We start from the raw sequence: 23,230 nt of genomic DNA, 5'->3' as shown, positions 1-23,230 counted from the left end.
GAGATCTCAAAACTAGCAGTCCATGCAATACAGCCCAAGAATTTACAGGAACTGGAGTTTTTTTTACCAAGAGGAATCAGCAGCTTTACCATCTGTGAAGATAAAGAGCCTCAACCACAAAAACCACAAAAGACTTCAAGCTGTCATTGATCTTAAAGGGGGCAATACACGCTATTAAGAACTGGGGTATGTAAACATTTGATCAGAGTCATTTGGGTAGTTTCTGTTGTCATTATGATTTGAAAAGAGTAAACACAGTTAATAAATGGCTTCAGCCAAACACTAACCATGAATGAAAAAAAAAAAGTTTGTGTTATTCATATTTTCTGAAAAAAGGCCAAGAAATCATAAAATCGTAAACTTATGAGCACAACTGTAACAACTTTGTGAGATAGAGCTATCTATCTCACACACACACACATTTAGTGTAGAGAAGAATGCATGAATTTTGATTTGAAGCACCACAAGGAAATTCCAGTCCAATGAAAGACCGTTTAAACGGCAACAAGTTTCAGGGGCTGTAACTCTGCTTCCTTCATCGGGACTAAAATGATACACTAAAATAGAAAATATACGTTCTTTTATATACATCATTGTAACACATGATGCAGAAAGCTGGAGAACAGAATTGATTGTAGGATAGAATTAATAGTGTAAATTCCCTGACTTGGTATTCAATACTGTTCTCTAGCTTTCTGAATCTTGTGTTACCATGATGTATATAAAAGAACTTATTTAATTTTATGTCAGTCCAACAAAGATTTTTATAACAGCACATCATTGGATATATTGAGAAGAGTTAGTACATTACTTTGCGTTTTACTGCATGTTCCTTTTGGTGAAATGTCCCATTACTTCTAAAAGTGTCACTGAAAGGGAGGAGAATCTTTCCAACAGATTGATAAAGCAATATATGGACTTTTATCAGCAGAATCCAAATGTTTTGGCTGAAGTTCATTCTTTTGTGATAATGCCAATCTTTCTACATCCCATGTTAATTTAGTTCTTTTCCTTTCTCATATTCAGTTTACAAATATCTTTATATGTCCAGCCAAATGAATAGTACAGCGTAAACCATTATTTTGTCTTCTTGATTTACAGGTAAAAACTTAATCAAATCCAAGGTCATCCCTGGTATTACAGCAGGAAGAGGCACATGGGAAAGCAGTTAAAAATTCCCTTTATCTATAATTTATCATACACATAACTTTATAGACCAAAAGGGGTTTTCATGATCTGGGTGAAATAGAAATGGACCACTGCCCTGAACCTCTATAGCACCCTGCGGCCATCTACAGTCATTACACCACGTGCCAAGGTGAGTACCAAATGCAGAAAACTGTGCCTGAAACAAACATTACAGGCCAGCTCCATTGCTGTGGGGCCTGGGTAAGGTTCATAAGATATACATTGAGGGCGACTGAACAGAAACTAATAGTAAGCCCTGAGGCAATAAGTAGTTGGATCCTGATAGAAGTAGCAGTTGAATAATAATAATAACAATGGTCAGAAAATCTTCACCATAGGAGTAGTCCACCTAAGTACAGTAGCAATAACACTTGAGTCCAAGGGAGTGGATGGGTTATGAGGGTGCACTGGGGGCGTTCCCAGCAAAGCTTTTGACAAGTGTCCAATCACCTGAAGTTAGCAGCATATAACCAATTGTCTATGACTTTTTGTCCGGTTCAATCTAATCATTCATAAATCATAGGATCCCACATTTCCAATTTTTATTCACTTACTAACATTCTTGGAAAAACAAAAACAAAACCAAAAAAAACAAAAAAAAAGCCATGAAGCTTGCCCATACGATTTGTTAACCAGTAGTAACAGTCATAAACAGGTCCCCAAGGTCTTTGAAAAAGTACTGTTGCAATCATAGGACTGGCCAGGCTTGGGGACTACTACATTACTACTAGAGTACACATAATATCAAGCAATCAGTGCACTTGAACAACAATACCTGTGGTAAGCGTTCTCTTCTCTCAGCTGTTGCAGTTCTCTCTCAAGCTTAGGAAATCTGTCCAGGTCAGATTTCATGCTCTTCACAATTGCAGCATCTTGCTCCTGATAAGACAACTGCTGCTCCAGGGTCTGGGGGGAAAAAAAAAAATTAAGCTTCTTAATGGACACCCCAGCAAGTTCTTTTTAATGATTTAAATGACCTGAACCAAGTTTTAAAAGGACTACTAAATGCTAGAATTGCATCCAGCTGTCACTGGTATGTAGAAGTTGCTTCCAGTGAGCCCCCACCCTTCCTCCAAACACAGTGAGTCCCCCTCCTCAAGAAGGCACATGTACAGCGATGCCAATGAACATCTAAATGATTTAGAGAAGGATTGAAAGGGCTGTGGTCAGATGAGACCAAAATTGAGCTCTTTGGCATCAACTCGACTCACCGTGTTTGGAGGAAGAAAAATGCTGACTATGATGCCAAGAACACCATCCCTACAGTCAAGCATGGAGGTGGAAACACAATGCTTTGGGGCAGTTTCTCTGCTAAAGGTAGACTTTGCTGCATTGAGGGGCCAATGAACGGCACTATGTATTGTACAATCTTGGATGAGAAACTTCTTCCCTCAGCCAGAACACTGAAGATGGTCATGGATGGGTCTTCCAACATGACAATGACCCAAAACTTACCGCCAAGCCAACAAAGGAGTGTTGGCCCAAGAAGCAGCACATTAAGGTCATGGAGTAGCCTACTCTGTCTCCAGACCTTAACCCTATAGAAAATGTATGGAGGGAGCTGAAGCGTCGAGTTGCAAAGAGACAGCCAAGAAACCCTAAGGATTAAGAGATGATCTGAAGAAGAGTGGACCAAAATCCCTCCTGAGATGTGCGCAGACCTGGTCACCAACTACAAGGTAGGTCTTACCTCTGTGCCTGCCAACAAGGGTTTCTGCGCCAAGTACCAAATACTTGTTTTACTCGCTAAGCTGCAACTCAATTTATAATATTTGTATTATGTGTTTTTTCTTGATTTTTGGTTGATATTCTGCATCTAATAATTAAAATTCACCTATGATAAAAATTATAGACCATTAATTTCCTTGTAAATGGGCAAACATACAAAACCTGCAGGGTAAAAGTATTCACACCCCTTGAAATTTTCAACATTTTGTCAAGTTACAACCAAAAACGGAAATATATTTTATTGGGATTTTATGTGATAAACCAACACAAAGTGGCACATAATTGTGAAGTGGAAAGAAAATAACTGTTCAATTTTTTTTTTTTTTTTACATATAAAATATATGAAAAGTGTGGCGTGCATTTGTATGTAACCCCCTTTACTCTGATACCCCTAACTAAAATCTAGTGGAACCAATTTCCTGCCAAAGTCACCTAATTAGTAAATGGAGTCCATCTGTGTAATTAAATCTCAGTATAAATACAGCTGTTCTGTGAAGCCCTCTGAGGTTTGTTAGAGAACCTTCGTGAACTAACAGCATCATGAAGGCCAAGGAACACACCAAACGGGTCAGGGATAAAGTTGTGGAGAAGTTTAAAGCAGGGTTAGATTATAAAAAAAATATCCCAAGCTTTGAACATCTCACAGAGCACTGTTCCATCCATCCCTTGAAAATGGAGAAAATATGGCACTGCAAACCTAAAAAGACATGGCCGTCCACCTAAACTGACAGGCCGGGCAAGGAGAGCATTAATCAGAGAAGAAGCCAGGAGGCCCATGGTAACTCTGGAGGAGCTGCAGAGATCCACAGCTCAGGTGGGAGAATCTGTCCACAGAACAATTAGTCGTGTACTTCTCAAATCTGGCCTTAAAGCGGAACTTCAGTAATTTTTTCATCTTTCCATCTATTAAATCTTCTGCACTTGTTGTTAACTTTGGTTAGAAAAACATTTTTTTTTCTGCCTGTAAAGACCTTATACAGCCCACTTCCTGTTTGTCTGGAAAAAAGCCTAGGCTTATGACATCATGCACAACTCTCTTTCACACTCTCGTGAAAGTTTGCCAGGAAGGGAGGGGGGAGGAGTCATAAGAGGGCCAATGAGAGCTGCAGAGCTGGAGGTGTGTGTCTGTGTAAATACAGGGAGTGCACAGGCAGCATCTTCAGTGGCCCACAGTTAAAACGATTGCAGCCAGACTCAGTGGAGAGAGATTTCTGCAACATATTTGGCAAGTACAGAATCACAGTATATATAAAATAATATGCAAAGTGGTTGGAGGGAAGCTTCAGAATGGCAAAGACGTTTTAATTACAAATTATGTAATCAGACTGTAGTTCCTCTATAATGGAAGTGGAAAGAAGAATGTCATTGTTGAAAGAAAGCCATAAAAAGTCCCGTTTGCAGAAAAGCCATGTAGGGGACACAAACATGTGGAAGAAGGTGCTCTGGCCAGATGAGACCAAAATTGAACTTTTGGCCTAAAATCAAAACGCTGTGTTTGGTGGAAAACTAACACTGCACATCACCCTGAACACACTATCCCCACCATGAAACATGGTGGTGGCGGCAGGGAGGGACCAAGCTGTGTTTTCTGTACAATTATGAGCTGCCCCAGGTCTCTAGAAAAAAAAAAAAAAACCCACTATGGAGACCCCCTTTAGAGACGGGGAAAAAAAAAAAAAAAACAGCCTTCTCCCTGATTTTGGAAAAGATCCGCAGAGAGGAGGTAAGGCCAAAGAGAAGTGCCTGCAACTGCCCGTGGATGTCTCTACCCTGTTTCGACTGACAATCTGAGCAACTTCTGAAGTTCTCCACCGTAGGAAAGTTACAAATCTCTCCGATCCAAGGAGGCCCTGTAATATTCGGGAAGAAACACCATTACTCCCGAAAAAAGCAAGTCCCTACGGGATCTGTTGCATTTCACGGGAAGGGCTTCTTCCTGTTTTCTGTGTGAACAAGAATCGCCTCAAGCCTGGGATAAAAAGGCAGGTCCCCTGTGGGAGGGATACCGCACCACCTGAACATGCTGTCCCCTACCAAGTCTTGAGCTAAAATGCCTTCCTTAGTGAATTGGCCAAGGCTGCGGACCTGCGTGCTGACCTCTTTGCTATCCGTGCTTTTGTGTGTGCCAGCAATAGTGTCAGACAAGTTGCAGGACCCCAGTGTAAATGCCAGGGTAGGTCTTAAGTTCCCTAAGGTAAACCTCCCAGGTTGTTTTCAGAAAAAAAGGAGTTAATTCTCTTGATCATGGAAACCGACAGTGCCCTCTGTCTCTCCACACTAGGTCAGAATGTCTGGATTTTTGGAACAATTTTATGTATAAAAGTAGAGGAAAACAATGCTGACAATTTATATAGAGTACACTGCCGACTCAACCAAAATTAGATAGGGTTCCTGAAGCCAAAAATCATGGAAGCAAGCCACACCGTGGGTGAGATATCTGTATGGGACGGTGAGGTCCCGTCAATACACTATTCATCCTGAACAGCAATTTATACATGATCCACTTGTTGCGGCTTCATGAACAAGAAGCTAGTTTTTGTTTTTACCGTATATGCTCCCTTGTTGCAGTATCTCCAGTGTGTATTCAACGATACTTACATCCATGCATATCCTCAGACCAGTGTGATGTTGCCTCTCCTCATTGCTGACACTACTGAAGGTTTTTCCTCTGGACCATCATCACCGGTTTTTCATGCCCTTTTCTTTGACATCCATTCATTACCATTTGATCTAAAGAAATTCATCGAACTGTGTATGCTCAGTGAAATTGGACATCAATTCATACTTTATTTCAAAGTCCGCAAATATGGTCATCCCGTCCATTTGTGGTGTGATTGACTGTGAGCCCAGGCCACTTTCATCTCTTCTTGACAACGTTGTCATGAATGGTTTTTTTTTTTTTAATATTATTGTGTTGGTGAAGGTTTTTCATATTTACTGGGAATTTTGCAAAGTACCACCTTTTGCTATTTTGTTTGAATAAAGTTTACATTTATGCTGCCGAGTGATTCTATTTGAAGCCCGTCTAAACCCTCTTGATTTATCCTCTGTGTATATACAGTATCTCACAAAAGTGAGTACACCCCTCACATTTTTGTAAATATTTTAATATATTTTTTCATGTGACAACACTGAAGAAATTACATTTTGCTACAATGTAAAGTAGTGAGTGTACAGCTTGTATAACAGTGTAAATTTGCTGTCCTCTCAAAATAACACAAAGCCATTAAGGTCTAAACCGCTGGCAACAAACGTGAGTACACCCCTAAGTGAAAATGTCCAAATTTGGCCCAATTAACCATTTTCCCTCCCCGGTGTCATGTGACTCATTAGTGTTACAAGGTCTCAGGTGTGAATGAGGAGCAGGTGTGTTAAATTTGGTGTTATCGCTCTCACTCTCTCATACTGGTCACTACATGGCACCTCATGGCAAAGAACTCTGAGGCTCTGGAAAAAAAAAAAAAAAAAAGGAAGGGTTGCTCCACATAAAGATGGCCTAGGCCAGTGACGGCGAACCTTAGCACCCCAGATGTTTTGAAACCACATTTCCCATGATGTTCAACTACACTGCAGAGTGCATGAGCATCATGGGAAATGTAGTTCCAAAACATCTGGGGTGCCAAGGTTCGTCATCACTGGCCTAGGCTAGAAGAAGATTGCCAAGACCCTGACACTAAGCTGCAGCACAGTGGTCAAGAAAATACAGTGGTTACACGGGACAGGTTCCACTCAGAATAGGCCTCGCCATGGTCGATCAAAGAAGTTGAGTGCACGTGCTCAGCGTCAAATTCAGAGGTTGTCTTTGGGAAATAGATGTACGAGTGCTGCCAGCATTGATGCAGAGGTTGAAGGGATGGGGGGTTTAGCCTGTCAGTGCTCAGACCATACGCTGCATCAAATTGGTCTGCATGGCTGTCGTCTTAGAAGGAAGCCTCTTCTAAAGATGATGCACAAGAAAGCCGCAAACAGTTTGCTGAAGACAAGCAGACTAAGGACATGGATTACTGGAACCATGTCCTGTGGCCTGAAGAGACCAAGATAAACTTATTTGGATCAGATGGTGTCAAGCGTGTGGGGTGGGAACCAGGTGAGGAGAACAAAGACAAGTGTGTCTTGCCTACAGTCAAGCATGGTGGTGGGAGTGTCATGGTCTGGGGCTGCATGAGTGCTACAGTTCATTGAGGGAACCTTGAAAGCCAACATGCGCTGTGACATAATGACGCTGAGCATAATCCACTCCTTTCGGAGACTGGGCCGCAGGGCAGTATTCCAACATGACAATGACCCCAAACACACCTCCAAGAGGACCACTGCCTTGCTAAAGAAGCTGAGGGTAAAGGTAATGGACTGGCCAAGCATGTCTCCAGACCTAAACCTTATTAAGCATCTGTGGGGCATGCTCACCGGAAGGTGAAGGAGTGCAAGGTCTCCAACATCCACCAACTCCGTGATGTCGTCATGGAGGAGTAGAAGAGGGCTCCAGTGGCAACCTGTGAAGCTCTGGTGAACTCCATGCCCAAGAGGGCTAAGGTAGTGCTGGAAAATAATGGTGGCCATACAAAATATTGACACTTTGGGCCCAATTTGAACATTTTCACATAGGGGTGTACGCACTTTTGTTGCCAGCAGTTTAAAAATGACTGGCTGTTGAGTTATTTTGAGGGGACAGCAAATTTACACTGTTATACAAGCTGTACTCTCCTGCCCACCTGTCGGCATAAGGCCAAAGGGCGGGCAGAAGCTTAACCACCCTACTTTAAAATATCCTCCACCTCTTTCAGGGAAGCTTTCTAATGAGGAGGCCTACAGGATTCACCATTCAGGTTTCTCTAAATCAGCCTGAGTCTCTGCACAGTACTGTACGCCTCGCACCTGCGGGACTCTAATGTCATGGTTGAACGAAATCCCGTGACCCCAGAGCTGCCTGGCAGCAGTGTTAACTGCTAAGCCACTGTGCTGCCCAACTGTACACTGGACCTTCCCCCCCCCTCCACCAGCCATCGTAGGGACACCACCCCCGAGAGATGCACATTGAACCACCGGTCACCAGGTCCCATGTGCCTCCTCCCCCTCCGACCACCAAGAGGGAACACAACCTGTGGAGCTGCAGATGACAAACAGGTAAGGGGCGCACCCCCCTAGGTCCCCCTTATCTTAGGATGACTGATGCTGGCATCGATAGGAGCCGCCAGGATAGCCCCTGCTTAGGGAAACACTCCCGCCAAGGAAAGAGTGGTCCTACCTCTGGAGTCTCCGGCTGCACTGTCAACCCATCAAGCTCTACATCAGCCAAAGCCCGGCCCGCCTTCAGCATCTGCGGCTGGAACCTGGAAGCCGTGGATCAAGGAGAAGTGCACACCCCCGCTAGAAGTGACGTTACCCACCACTTGGCCTCGCTGTGAGCTCCACTGGGCCACAAAAAAGAATACGGGGGGGGGGGGGGGGGGCAGCGCCTCCTCCTGAGTCTCCCCTGAGAACCTGAAAGCGAGCCCCTGGAGCTTCCCACGACACAACTGTTTGGAGCATCTGGGGTGGCAAGGAAACGGTGTGGCTGCCAGGTAACCTCTCCCTGAGGCTTAGCACCGCCACCAGTTCTCAGAGACCTCTGTCTCGTTCACAGGACATACAGGCCTCAGCTTCCCCAGCTGTTTTGGCTACGGTTCCCCGCGTCGTCTCCCTGACGGAGGAAACACAAGAACTGAGGAGCTGACAGGGAAGCATGCTTTTAATCTGGTTTGAAGCGATGTTACCTGAGAAGGGAGGAGCCAAGGTCTCTCATAGGTGGCTGTCCTGAAAGACGTTAAGGGGAAAAGTATTACTTTAAGCCCCCTGTTACTTTTGGTGGGTGCTACCGCCTGCCAATCATGACCCATTTAAGTAAATGCAAGTGCCCCGCAACTGCATGCTTCTGCAGGGTCCAAGGGGTTAAAGCAGGTGGTTAGAATGCAACACAATGCTGCCTGCTTTAACCCCTTATTTGCTGTACTGCACAAGGTTGCAGGGCACTTGCAGAGCGGCCTCATTCACTTGAATGGGTTATGCTTGGCAGGTGCTACACCCACCAATCATGACAGGGTGCAAAACTCCGGCTGTAGCTGGGGGGGTAAAAACACATTTTAATTATGGCGTTTTACCACTAAGTGCAGGAAAGCTGCAAATACACTGCACTGCACCCGCGGTGTGGGTAAACTGTAGCACATCAGTGTGAAAGCAGCCCTATACTATTATGCTCAGTGTATTCCTTCACACTGACCTGAAGATCTCTTCTTTCCTGCTGCTGGCACCACTTTGGAGACCGCTAGCCGGGATAATAGGTGGATTGCAGTTGGTATCATCCGCATGGGACAGGAGCCAGCACTACAGAGGAGGCATCGAATTATGCGGCTCTTGCTCCCTACTACAACTTTACAAGTAGTCCCTCTGTATTGTACTCTATTTGATGCTCCGGAATGGCGTGTCAGAGGGCCAGACCGCAATCTACCAGTCGCCTGGAAACGATCTACTGGTAGACCGTAATCTAAAGGTTGCTGACCCCTGGCCTAAAGTCATGAAAGCATTGGATATTTTTCTTAATAAAAAAAGAAAACAAAACAAGGCTACTATTCAAAATACAACACCAGACATTTAGACTTCGGCCCCTTTTACACGGGGCGGATCCGCTCAGCGGACTCCGCTAGCTCAGCAAGGGAACGCTCCGTTGACCCCCGCTGAGCAGGTGGATGACAGGTCAGTCTCTGCTCACTGCGCAGGGACAGACCTGTCAGAGCCTCGCTGTCCTCTATGGGAAGATCAGATGAAAACAGACAGCATGTCCGTTTTCATCCGATCCACTGGACGGATAGTGAACATATCCCCATCCATCTGTTTTCAGAGCATCTTGTTGGATCCGATGGCAGGTGGGTGTCAGTGGACACATCTCAGCTGACATCCGCCTGCCCATACAAGTCAATGGGTGGCCCACTCAGATACGCCTAAAAAACGGACAGGCGGATTCTTTGCTGGCCGATCGTGTGAAAGGGACCTTCAACATCTGCTCATCCCTAAAAAAAAAAACATCACTCTCAACCCAGCGTCCGTCTGATGCCAGATTCTTATTGAAGTTTATACAGAAACATGCAGGATCTAGAATACTCACCTTAATCTTTAACTGAGCATCTGAAAGTTCTGCCTGCGTGTCTTGTAATGTATGCGTTAACTGGCTGCAGTCTTGCAATTTTCTAAAAAGATAAAATATAGCATTTGTCCTAAATATCAGATCCAAGTAACCAATGTGCTACGACATCCACTTAAACAGTATCAATTATTTAGTACTAGCAAACAAAATCAACTCATTAGACCAATTTATTCATATTGATTATCAAGTTTTTACCATACGATAAAGAAAGTACTATGAAAATCCATTCAAATTTGCATTACAGTTCGGTTCCCTTCAAATATGCATATTCACTAGCAATAAATTAACACAGGGAGGGTGCCATTGCTGAACTCTTGGAAAATGTTAGTTGCCTGGCTCCAATAGTGTCCCCAAGCTACTTTACTCTACAGTTTTAAGCCCAGAACCAGTATGAAGAAAATGTGACAAATCACTGTTCTCTAACATTTTTAATCTACATTCTTGTTTCAGGTTGCTAAATGCAATATTGGCCCCCATATATCTCTCAGGTTGACTTTTACTTTGGCAAGTGCTGCATGTCATGACATTATAAGAACTGAACATATTAATAGGATATACACAACATTAGTACATTACCTAGACCAAATGTAAGCGGTAAAGTGGTTATAAAGGCTTTTAATCCTAATGCATTCTCTGCATTAAAGAACTTTCGTTCCGAAAATATGTGCTGCTAGATAATTTCAGGCTAGCCCCTTTTGCAGGTATAGCTGCATTAAAAATAAAGCACCTATACTGTTTAAAACCTAGCAATGCACTGCCCCACCGTGCTCTGCACATGCTCAGTTGCTCTCTTAAACAGCCTACAGATTTACTGATGCTTAGGGGCTATGAACTTCACCAAAATGGCAGCCTCCAGCAGGAACAATGCTGGAGGCAATTTACTGCACACACTAATTTTGGTAGCATATTATTATTATTATTATTATATAGGATATATAGCACCAACAGTTTACGTAGCGCTTTACAACTTTAAGGTAGACAATACACTTTAATACAGTAGGAATCAGAGGGCCCTGCTCCTTAGAGCTTACAATCTAAGAGGGCATATTAATGAGGAATGTATGTTCCTTGCTAAAGAATATTATTCTTTAAGTCGCTATGGGTCAAGTTCCACTTTAACCGCTTCAGCCCCGGAAGATTTTACCCCCTTCCTGACCAGAGCACTTTTTGCGATTCGGCACTTCGTCACTTTAACTGACAACTGCGCGGTCGTGCGACATTGCACCCAAACAAAACAGACGTTCTTTTTTTCCCACCAATAGAGCTTTCTTATGGTGGTATTTGATCACCTCTGCGTTTTTTATTTTTTGCGCTATAAACAAAAAAAAGCGACAATTTTGAAAAAAAAAAAAAAAAAACAATATTTTTTACTTTTTGCTATAATAAATATCCCCCAAAAATATATTTAAAAAATGATTTTTTTCCCTCAGTTTAGGCCGATATGTATTCTTCAACATTTTTAATTTTATTTTTTTTAACCAAAAATATTGCAATAAGCGTATATTGATTGGGTTGCACAAAAGTTATAGCGTTTATAAAATAGGGGAGAGTTTTATAGCATTTTTATTATTTTTCTTTCTTTTTTACTAGTAATGGTAGCGATCTGCGTTTAATCAGGACTGCGACATTATGTCGGACAATTCTGACACATTTTTGGGACTGTGTAGGGGAGAGGACAGATCGCTGTTCATACTCTGTATGAACAGACGATCTGACTCTTCTCCCCTCAGAGAACCGGAAACTGTGTGCTTACACACAGATCCCGGTTGTCTGTGTGCCCCGAGCGATCGCGGGAGCCTGGCGATGATCGCGACTGCCGGGGACTCGCATCGGCTTCGTGGGCCAGCAGGGGGCGCACACGCGCCCTTAGTGGCCACAGGGCAAAACAACGTTACATAACGTCGTTTCGTCCAGCCGTGCCATTCTGCCGCAGTACAACTGGTCGGCAAGTGGTTAATGGAAACCCCCTCCCCCCCCCAAAAAAAAAAAAAAAAAAAAACGCACACACAACTTTTTTTTAAAGTTGCTACCCTCAGCCACCCTTAAAAACACTTACCTGAGCCTCATCTCGATCCAGCACTGTGCCAGTCTGCAGCAGCTCTTCTCCCCTCCATTCTCACAGGAGACCTGGCAACAGCAGGAACCATTGGCTTCTGCTGCCGTCAGTCCAATCCTGTGAGGAGAGAGCAGGAGTCGGGGCCGAAGCTTGCTATGGGGGCAATCTTAGAAAAGGAGGAGCCGTTAGCCAGCGGGGGACTCCAGAAGGCGGTGGTTCAGGGCCGCTCTGTGCAAAACCATTGCAAAGAGCAGATAAACCTAACAGGATTATTAAAAAAAAAAAATCTTTACAATCACTTTAGGCACTCATCTAAATGTAACGTATAAAGGCAGGTCAATCATGTTTGTGATTATAATGTCATATGTTTACCATTTAACTTGCTGTACTAGGATCAGGGTGAATATAAATCAATGATGTTTTTTTTTTTTTTTTTTAAATCAGATTTTTTTGATTTTTATCAAATTTTAATAAAATGCTTTTGGAGTAAAAATCTACCCAAGATAGTTTTCTATTGAAGATACATTAAATAATTCAGTTTATTCAGCGTGAAATGGAGCTTAGTTATGTAACATGAGGCTGTACATTCTGCAATATTTATATTTTTGATAAACTCATTCAATGAATCCAAGCTCTGCAAGCTGAGATAACATGCACTGCATTATTGCATTCACACAATTTCTCAGTAACCATGAGATAAAACAAAGTTCAGGAATATTCCTTTATCTCATGTTTTTCAAATCCATGTACACTACAAACTGTATGATGGAAATCGGTTCTGATATCGCTGTTTTACTAACCTGACAGCTTATTATTCTAAATAAGAAACCTTCATTTGGCTTGCAAATATTAAAGATTCTAACTACCAGCAAGAATAAGTTCTAACATTTAAAGAGCACCTGTAATTTCAGATCCATCACGGTAGCGCCTGTTAGCGGGCATCCACTCACCTGCTGCCGCCACATCCCTCACCTTGTTCTGTCACTGCCGCATCACCAGCCGTCCCATTAAAGTGAATGGGACTGTCGGGGAGTCAATAGCAGGTCAGAGGAGGAGCTGCTGCAGGACAGAGATGACAGTTGCTCTTTAAAAAGTTATGATTTAAATCGCCTTGATTTAAATCAAATCCACCCTGACTAGGATTATGAAGGATCCCAACAGTGCAAGTAATTCTATTTCCCAATAATATTGTATTGAGACTTAATGTCAAAAAGATATGTTCAGCACCACTTCATTTGTATAAGATCCCCAGGGTAACCAACAGCTGGAGGAGATGGAGAAAGAGCAGGCATATAATTAGGGTTGTACAGCTAGACGCTGATTTCCAGAATTGTGGAAACAAGAACAAGCACTCTCCATCCCTATGTGGTTTGCCAAAGTAAGCAAAATTAAGCATGTGAAGGACCCATTTTCTGCCAAAAGAGATGCACGTGACAAATCCTGACGAATGTCATTTTACTGGATTGAATTCACCTCAGGCATTATACGATTCCTGGATGGTGACCAAGGATGGAAGAGACTAGAGAGTAATTACTCTCCCATCCCTCTCGCCTTTCCTATTGCACATATCCTCTTCCCTATCGTCTCCTTCCCCTCCCATACCTTCCCCCTTCACCTTTTCCCAGTAATATATAATAAAGCATGCAGAGTATTTTTAAACATGCTGCACTAAGAACTTTAAAGGTCTCCTTGCAAGGGTAACCTGTATAATCAAGCACTTTTTTTTTTTATATAAGCTGTTTCTGTTCTGCTGACTAGAATTAAAGGAAAATCTCCAACGGCAATGCAGACAAATATATTAATATATTTTTTTTTTATTTTTTTTTTTTTTAGTATAACAGTGAAAGACAAGGCCCTGTCAGAATTTTAAGGCTGTCTCTTGTTGCCGATTTCCCCTCACTTCCTTTTTAGTAAAATCATTGTCATGACAGTAAAAGAAAAGCTCATTAATAGCAGTAAAAAGTCAGAGGCTTTAATCCTTCATAACGCTCTACACAACCAAAAGAAAAAGTTTTGGTTTGACATAAGGAGGTACCAAGCTTTCTATATTACATCACAAAAGGGGCATATTTGAACATAATAACCAGGCAAGGCTAGGCAAGGTACATTTTTTTTTGCCCAAGTTAAGATATGATTCACCTCTCTCTCTGGCCCACACGACTCCTCGTGCCCCCTTGGCGATTGATATAGGCCACTCCTGTGGCGACACTGTCGAAAAAACTGGAGGTACTCCCAGTAGTGGGAGGGGTTATATAGGGAGTGGACTTCTTGTCTTAGGATGTGCCAGTGTCCATCACCTGAAGGTGGCCTATAACCCACATAGTAACTACTATGGCTCTGTGTCCCATAATGTACGACAAAGAAAGCAAATTTTGACAAAAAGTAAAGAATAGCACTTAAACCCATCAATGGGAAGACAGCAATGATACTTACTTGCGATGCATATCCAGCTGTTCCATCATCTCTTGTTTATCCGTCTCTTGAGTTTTTATCTGCATTTCTTGGTTCATTATTTTCAGCTGGAGCTCCGACACCTTTCCTTTCAATGCAGTTATAGCCTGAGGTATTAAAGCAGAAATAGAAGCCTGGTTAGAATCGAATGCTAAGGTAACCATGCAATAGGGCCTCTGATATTTTATACAAGGATCAGACCACAAAATCCATATTCTTCAGTACACATTAGGTGACCTATGCCAACTTCTGAGCTAAAGAAGCAGCTTACCTGGCAAAATGGGTAGAGAAAAAAAACTACAAACTATCCAAAATGTTCCTGACCCCCAATTCCCAGTCTGGCTGTGTTCTGCCACAATTTTCATGCATGCAAATGCCTTATACACACACAAAGAGAAAATCGTCCTTTTTTTTTGCATGCTCTTCTCATATCAAAAACAGCAGGTTACTAGAGTTACGGAAATTCTCCCAAGACAGAATACAGCTTCCTGCAATGATGTAATGTATTCTATTGTATTGTAATGTATTCTTTTGCATGTATGCGTGGTCTTCTTCACTCAATTTTTTTTTTTACGGATGAATACTGTACTGATTGAAAGAATATGGTATGTTCTGGTATTGCACGAGAACATTTTTCATGCTTGTCCCGTCAGATAACTTTGCATGAACTGTCATGATTGGCTTTCGAAAGCTGTGTACTAATGATCAGATTATCGAACAATCGCTGCGAAAGCAGTATTTTATTATTAACATTTCCCATTTAAACATCGTGAGTACCAGTCATTAGTTTGCTGCCCAACTGCACCAGAACTATTTGAATTGTTAAAAAGTTTATGTCAGAGAGTTTGTCCAGCATTAAAAAAAAAAAAAAAAAAAAGGACAATTATACTTTTGTATAGTTAGCCATTAAAAAACCCGCCCCAGAAACTCCACAAAGCATCTGCTTCTCAGAGATCCACCCGGTATGGCCCATAGGGAGCAGGACAGCCTGTATAGTACACTCTACAACCTTGCTCCTTCTACAATGTGGGTGGACTACAATGTGTAAAGAAGTGGGAGGACTGGCCGAAGATGTTTGCAGTGGTGGCTGCGTGGCACCCTGTTGGAGTGTAGAAAAGTAGGAGGTGAGGGGGGATTGCTGGGGAGGGAAGTAACTTAAAGTATAGTTATACAAAAGTTCATTTAAAGACTGCTTAAAGAGAAACTTTTTTTACCACATATTATATGCATTTTCTATACAGACAGACAATTTCATGATAATATTATAATAAAAATTACTTTTTCATTTCTCTCTCTGGACACTAAAACTACCGGCAAATTCAAATGTCAGTTCTGTAATTTTTAGCAGCAGTGGGGGCATTCTTCACATAGCGTGAAAAAATATCCAAAGAAATTAAAAATGTCCTGCTTGCACGATTGGCTAACTGGTTTTCCAGAAATCAGCATGGAGCCTGAAGACAAATTATATGCATCCCCTGCAACAGAAGCGTAAATTATGGAGAACAATTTTTAAGGGATCAATAAAACTAAGTAGATGCAAAAGTGGCTTAAATTTCTTAAGTTCACGTTGTTATAATAAAAGGCATTAAGTTTAAGACTTAAGTAACGCATACATAAAAGCCTAATTAGGGCCTGTGTCGACGGGCTTTTGACAAGTTGTGCATCTCCATACAAGTCTATGGACACGAAGATCAAACCCAAGTCAGATAAACTGAAGGTTAACATCACTAAGTGAATTTTCACTGTACTGTACTAGCATTTCGAGCAACAATTGATCAAGCCTAAAAAATAATAATATATAGGCTTGATCAGTTGTTGCTCAAAATGCTAGTACAGTAAAAATTCACACACACACATATATATATATATATATATATATATACACATACACATATACATACACACACATATACATACATACACACACACACATATTTACATATTGTAAATATAGTATTAAATCTTTTCATGTGACAACACTGAAGAAATGACACTTTGCAACAATGTAAAGTAATGAGTGTACAGCTTGTATAAGTGTGTACATTTGCTGTCCCCTCAAAATAAATCAACACACAGCTATGTCTAAACCGCTGGCAACAAAGGTAAGTACACCCCTAAGTGAAACTGTCCAAATTAGGCCCAATTAGCCAATTTCTTCCCCAGTGTCATGTGACTCATTAAAAGGTCTCAGGTGCGAATGGGGAGCAGGTGTGTTAAATTTGGTGTTATCGCTCTCATACTGGTCACTGGAGGTGCAACATGGCACATCATGGCAAAGAACTCTGAAATCTTTGGATCTGAAAAAAATATTTTTTGCTCTACATAAAGATGGCCTAAGCTATAAGAAGATTGCCAAGACCCTGAAACTGAGCTGCAGCACGGTGGCCAAGACCATACAGCAGTTTAACGGGACAGGTTCTACTCAGAACAGGCATTGCTGCAGAGGTTGAAGGGGTGGGGGGGTCAGCCTGTCAGTGCTCAGACCATACGCGGCACACTGCATCAAATTGGTCTGCATGGCTGTCGTTCCAGAAGGAAGCCTCTTCTAAAAGATGATGCACAAGAAAGCCTGTAAACAGTCTGCTTGTCTTCAGCAAACTAAGGACATGGATTACTGGAAACGTAACTGGTCCAATGAGTCCAAGCATGTGTGGCAGCAACCAGGTGAGGAGTACAAAAACAAGTGTGTCTTGCCTACAGTCAAGCATGGTGGTGGGAGAGTCGCAACCTGGGGCTGCATGAGTGCTGCCGGCACTGGGGATCTACAGTTTATTGAGGGAACCATGAATGCCAACATGTACTGTGACATACTGAAGCAGAGCATGATCCCCTCCCTTCGGAGACTGGGCTGCAGGGCAGTATTCCAACATGATAACAACCCCAAACACACCTCCAAGATGACCACTGCCATGCTACTGGACTGGCCATGCATGTCTCCAGACCTAAACCCTAGTCGACATGTCACTGGCTACATGCAGACTAAAGTGAAGGTTCAAGTGGCCATCTCAGTCTGCTGACTTCAATATCATTGAGACACTCTGGAGAGATCTAAAACATGCAGTTCATGCAAGACAGCCCAAGAATTTACAGGAACTGGAGGCTTTTTGCCAAGAAGAATGGGCAGCATTACCATCTGAGAAGATTAAGAGCCTCATCCACAAATAGCGCAAAAAACTTCAAGCTGTCATTGAGGTAAAGGGGGCAATACATGGTATCAAGAACTGGGGTATGTAAACTTTTGATCAGGGTCATTTGGGTAGTTTCTGTTGTGATTAAGATTTAAAAAGAGTAAGGACAGTTGATTGATAATAAATAGCTACAGCCAAACACTGAGTGAAAAAAGTTTGTGTTATCATTCATATTCTCTGAAAAATTACGAAGAAATCATAAATTCTGCCCGGGTATGTAAACTTATGAGCACAACTGTATATAGTAAATGCCCATTTGGACAGATGATTTCTATTTAAAGACCCAGCAAGTACAGAAATGCACTCCGCTTCCGATTCCCTATTATAGACTGACAGCACACAGCTTTTGTGTTGAGCTCTGCCCAGTTGACTTTATCCCATTGTCTCTGTTCAATGGGTTATGGTTTTGAAAACAGCAGCTAGAGAGCGTTAAGAGACACGTAGGCATGAATAAAGTGTGCAAGCCAACATTACAGAATAGTCATCTACCAACAATTTAAAATTCATACAATATGTTAAGAAGAGACCAGTATTGCCTCGTTTCCACTGAGCGGATCAGTTTGGGTCGGTACAGTTTGAATGGCCTAGAATGGTCCGGTCTATTCTGGTGAGTGTTTCCACTGCAAGTGGGACCACAAGGGGCCATACAGGGTTTAGAAAAAATGCCTCAGCATAGCACAGCAGAGGGTTTTCTGTCAGCCAATCAGTGGAATGTATCGTAGCTCCGCCCTAACCGAACCGTTCCATTTTCTATGTCCCCATATCTGAAGCAGGACCCTGAATGGAACAGTTCGGTTCGCTTTCATAATGGAAACACCCAAAATAGCGTACCATACCGAACCAAACCGCTCAGTGGAAACGAGGCATATGTGACCTCATGGCTCTTTTGCACTGTCAACATGGATGTACAGAAAAATAATTGTAAAGGAGAGAGAAAAGGGGAGGAAAAGAAGGAGTAGGAAAAGAGAAGGAGAGTTAAGACTAGGGGTGCAACGGATCGTCATCGATCCGTGATCCGATCCGCGGAGGTTGATCCGTACGGGACACCCCGCGATCCGCGGAGCGCTCTGTGGCCTCGGCCATAGGAAAGGCCGCGGCTTTGGCCTAGCTCTGGAGCGGCGGCCATCTTGGTACACCCGGCGGCCGTTTAGCACGTGATCGCTCCATCGAATGACGGAGCGATCACTTGTAACAAACGCCGGTTCCTCTCTCCCCTCTGTGTACTGATCTGTACAGTGGAGGGGAGAGATCGGATGGCAGCAGTGCCAATACTCTGCCATGCCCTGCCAATACTCTGCCATGCCCTGCTGCAATGCCCTGACAATACTCTGCAATGCCCAGACAATACTCTGCCATGCCCTGACAATATACCCGCCAATAGGGAGAATGTGGATATTACAGTGGGGGAGATTTTTTTGTTGATCCGAAAATGATCCGAACCGTGACTCCTGATCCGAGGAACGATCCGAACCGTGAGTTTTTTGATCCGTTGCACCCCTAGTTAAGACGTGGGCTCCATTCACACTAACGCGTTTTTTGATGCATTTTGCAGAAATGCATAGGAATTTTTTAACATGGTTCCTATGGAACATGTTCACATCAAAGCATTTTTGTACCTCTGCGTTTTTGGAAAGGGTCAGGGACTTTTTTTCATGCAAAATGCAGCGTTTTGCATGTAATAGAATTCAATGGACCAGCATCAAAAACACAAGTACAGCGTTTTTGCGGCGTTTTTTTTTTTTTTTTTTTAGACTGTATACAGTCTAAAAAAAAAAAAAAAAAAAAAAAAAAAAAAAAAAATGCAAAACGTGGCAAAAACGCTGAAAAAATGCTGAAAATACGCTGCTCAAAAACGGCAAGCACCACAAAAAACACTGCAGAAATGCTCAAAAGCAACATGCATAGATGTGAATCGAGCCACGGAGAGGAGCATCGCAAAAGTCGTGAAGACTACCTCTCAATATCAATTGAGGAGAGCTGCTTCTCATTAATCAAGTAATTGGCGGTCAAAGGCTAATGGCATAAAGCTTGAGACCCACAGATCCCAGGTAATGTGGAAATTGTGCATAGTGCCAGTAAGACACTAGCGGTCAGCTTGTCATTAGTGAGTATCCAGTGTACCTTGGATTTTACTGCAGCCAGTGAAAAGGTAATCTGACAGCCAGGCTCTAGCTATGATTTGCTTGGTACCTCTGAAAATATGTCAGTCTATAGTGCGTTTGGAAAGTCCATCTGGTTTCAAGTTGAGCAGCGCCTCTCCAAGTAGCATTGGAATATCAACTTTAAAGAGTATTTTAGCATATTAATGAAGCATAAACAATTGGACATGTCCACCATATGTGGACATAAGTGCCCAATTCTAGGCAGCCACAGAAACAATTCCCTGCATGTGCTGGAGTACAATATGTTACTCGAGTCAGTATTGTATACCAACAGTACAATAAGACATAATTAGTTTTGAGTGCAAGTACTTTCCGGGAGCACGATTTGGTGGTTTCCTTGATTTGCTGCCACTGTCGTGGCTTCAGGGTAATGTGGAGATTCCATTCCCTCATCCCTTTATTCTCCAAAGCATAGGCACTAATTGACTTGTAGTCCCAAGAGTAGAACTGGGTGGGCTGAATATAAACTCACTGAAATATCATGGAGAAGAAAGAAGGATTTACATACACTTTAATATTATCAGTGCAGTAAAAGTAAGAATATTTAACGGTTTTGAATAGATGGATGTTTTAAGTCTTTAAATTTTGGATAAAGCAGTCTGTACAAAGTAGAAGGGGGAGGCGGAGTATTTACTACTCTTATTCAATCACTTGTTCGCATACATTTAAGCTTGAGCTATTGAGATCTTTAAACAGGCTTTTTACAGCAAATCACATAGGATAAAGCTGCACCTGTTAGAGAAAAAAAAAAAGAATAGTAAAATTTAATTTGCAATATTTCATATTTATCTTAAAAAGAAAATGTATTTACATGTGAGTCTTTAGTCCTGGCCATAATACAAGTTTACAGAACAAACCAGCAATACCTTCCCCTTAAGAAATGTGTTCAGTGTAAATTAGCAAATGTAATCTTCCCAGAGTCACAGAAAGATGAATATATCACAACGATCTGCCTGCATGTGAATATGTTAAATACATTAATTGCCAGATTTAAGTAAACACTACCTCATTAACCTCTGCTAATTTATTATCCTTTTCTAGCAGCTTCTTGCTCTGTGATTCAATCGTCTTCTTACAAGCCTTGTTGATTTCATTCTGTTCCGCAAGTTTGTTTTGCAACTCTTCTTCCTTTTCCTCCAGTGCTCTGATCCGATTCTGAAGTTCTTGATTCCTGTCTGCCTCCCTCTGAAAAAAAAAAAATCCATAAACATTTTCTAATACTGCAAAATTATTCAACAGGAAAATGCTCAAGTTTAGGATGTCATTAAAGGGTAAATTTCACCCTTACAGAAAAATCTTTAAGGTGAATTTACACTAGATCCCTATCTCACTTGGATCCCTCCCTATGTCCCGCTGTACCTGAGGCCAGCAATCTCCCGCACTGACACATCGGGTCACCGCTTTACCAATCTGGGGATCTGAAATCCACCGCAGCTTAATCTCCTAAATGTACCCAGTCCTGTCAGCAATGAAGAAGAGGAGAGAAAGCCACTGGGATTTCAAATCCCCGGACCAGTAAAGTGGTTATACAAGGTGTCAGTGTGGGAGGATGGCAGCCTCAGGTACAGTGGGACCGGGTGCGATGGGGAGAGGGTCCAGTGTAAATTCACCTTACAGGTTTTCTGTAAAAGTGAACTTACACTTTAAGGAAGATTCCTGGGAAGGGAAGTACAGGTATATCCTATTAGATGCCTGAAAAATAGTCCCAAATTTGGCGCAACATCGGCAAATACGGAATGCTTCATGCATTTTTACTATTACAAATCTATAATTTAACACAAATCTAAACTAGATAACTAAACAAAACAGCGAACTACCAATTTCGATGCAGTTTTTGTTATAATCTGATCTAATTATAGAAGTACTTATTAAAAAGGGACTTTATAAGCAGATAAAAAACCCAATCATACTGCTAAAAAGTGACAGCAACAAAAACTTTCAACGCATAGATTGCACAAATTTTAAATTTAATATACACATGATATTTCAGTTTTTCTTTTTTTTTAAAAATCTGCAAAAATGTCAACAATTCTGTGTTTTTCTGTCAATATGGGGTGCTGTGGGGTCCTGGACGTAACCGGAAACACACAGCACGGACCGGAAGTGACGTATCGGGTATCGTTGTCATGCTGTTTCCTTGTTTATGCTTGGTGCATTCGATTTTACTGCAGTGTAAGCGGATATTTAATAAATTAATTTCTTATTACGATATCACCCTATTGGAGGCTTAATCATTATTTTACATGTGGAGCCCACCAACCATTGGGAGGGGATTTTCCATATAAACATAACGGACCAACACCATTGTTCCTGCTACGTGGATCGCATTTCAGAGGACACATTTAGGCATATTTGTTATGCCGCTAAGGTGAGAGTTCTGGGAGCACATAGCAGTGGTGTGATTATCACGAAAGTCACAAGATCATTTATCAACTTTTGTTTGTTTCTTTTCCTATTTGAACTTGATTTATCAGCACTTCATTCACTTTATATTATCACTATTGAACTTATTGATTATTCACCGATTTGATATTGGATTGTATTTATTTACATAATATTTTCATCTAGAGTATTTGCATATATGCATTATATACTATTATCATTGGAGATTTCACATCATATATCTTTATTGTCTATATATTAGAGGTGTTGCGCAGCATCACCCGCACAATTTATTTAATTGTGTATCATTTTGAGTACAGTAACCATGCTTATTTTTTAGCACTGATAATTGTATTAGTGTCACTGGTCCCAAAAAGTGTCACAAATGTCAGTTAAGTGTTCGATTTGTCTGTCGCAATAATCGCAGTCCTGCAATATGTTGCTGATTTCTGCCATTACTAGTAAAAAAATAATTAAAAAAAGAAAACAAATAATAATGTAAAAAATTTAAAATATACACCACAGTTTGTAGTCACTGTAACTTTTGCACAAACCAATATACATATACTGGGATAGTTTTTACCAAAAATATGTAGCAGAATACATATTAGCCTAAACTGATGAAGAAATTTGGATTTTTAGCCACCAAAATAAAAGCTCTATTTGTGGGGGGGGGGGGGGGACATAAAATTTTATTTGGTTGCAGCATCGCATGCCCGTGCAATTGTCAGTTAAAATAACAGTGCAAGTAGTACCAGAGATCCAAACAGTAACGTTCTCGTGTAATTCAGTTAGAGGCAGAGGCCTGCATGTTAAGGACCCCCAAAAGATTTGTTTTAGAACTAATCATTAATCTAGATAGGGTGCTAGAGGTTTCTTTCCCCGTTTTCAGTGTTTATAG

General features: G+C 41.7%; 1 protein-coding gene across 1 annotated transcript in view; it reads right to left on the bottom strand.

The window, feature by feature from the left end:
• Positions 1-23,230, bottom strand: part of MAD1L1 (mitotic arrest deficient 1 like 1) — a 1,251,441-nt gene that overhangs the window by 1,217,379 nt on the left and 10,832 nt on the right. Inside the window, exons 4-7 of the mRNA XM_073636726.1 lie at positions 20,953-21,132; positions 14,580-14,704; positions 10,052-10,133; positions 1,964-2,094 (exon numbers count right to left, since the gene is read on the bottom strand). Of these exons, the coding sequence (XP_073492827.1) occupies positions 1,964-2,094; positions 10,052-10,133; positions 14,580-14,704; positions 20,953-21,132 (518 nt within the window). The remainder of the gene's footprint in view (positions 1-1,963; positions 2,095-10,051; positions 10,134-14,579; positions 14,705-20,952; positions 21,133-23,230) is intronic.

Source organism: Aquarana catesbeiana, linkage group LG06, assembly GCF_042186555.1.
Source record: "Aquarana catesbeiana isolate 2022-GZ linkage group LG06, ASM4218655v1, whole genome shotgun sequence".
In the NCBI taxonomy this organism is placed as follows: domain Eukaryota; kingdom Metazoa; phylum Chordata; class Amphibia; order Anura; family Ranidae; genus Aquarana; species Aquarana catesbeiana.
The sequence above is the reverse complement of the archived record's forward strand: the minus strand, read 5'-3'. Positions and strand labels throughout refer to the sequence as shown.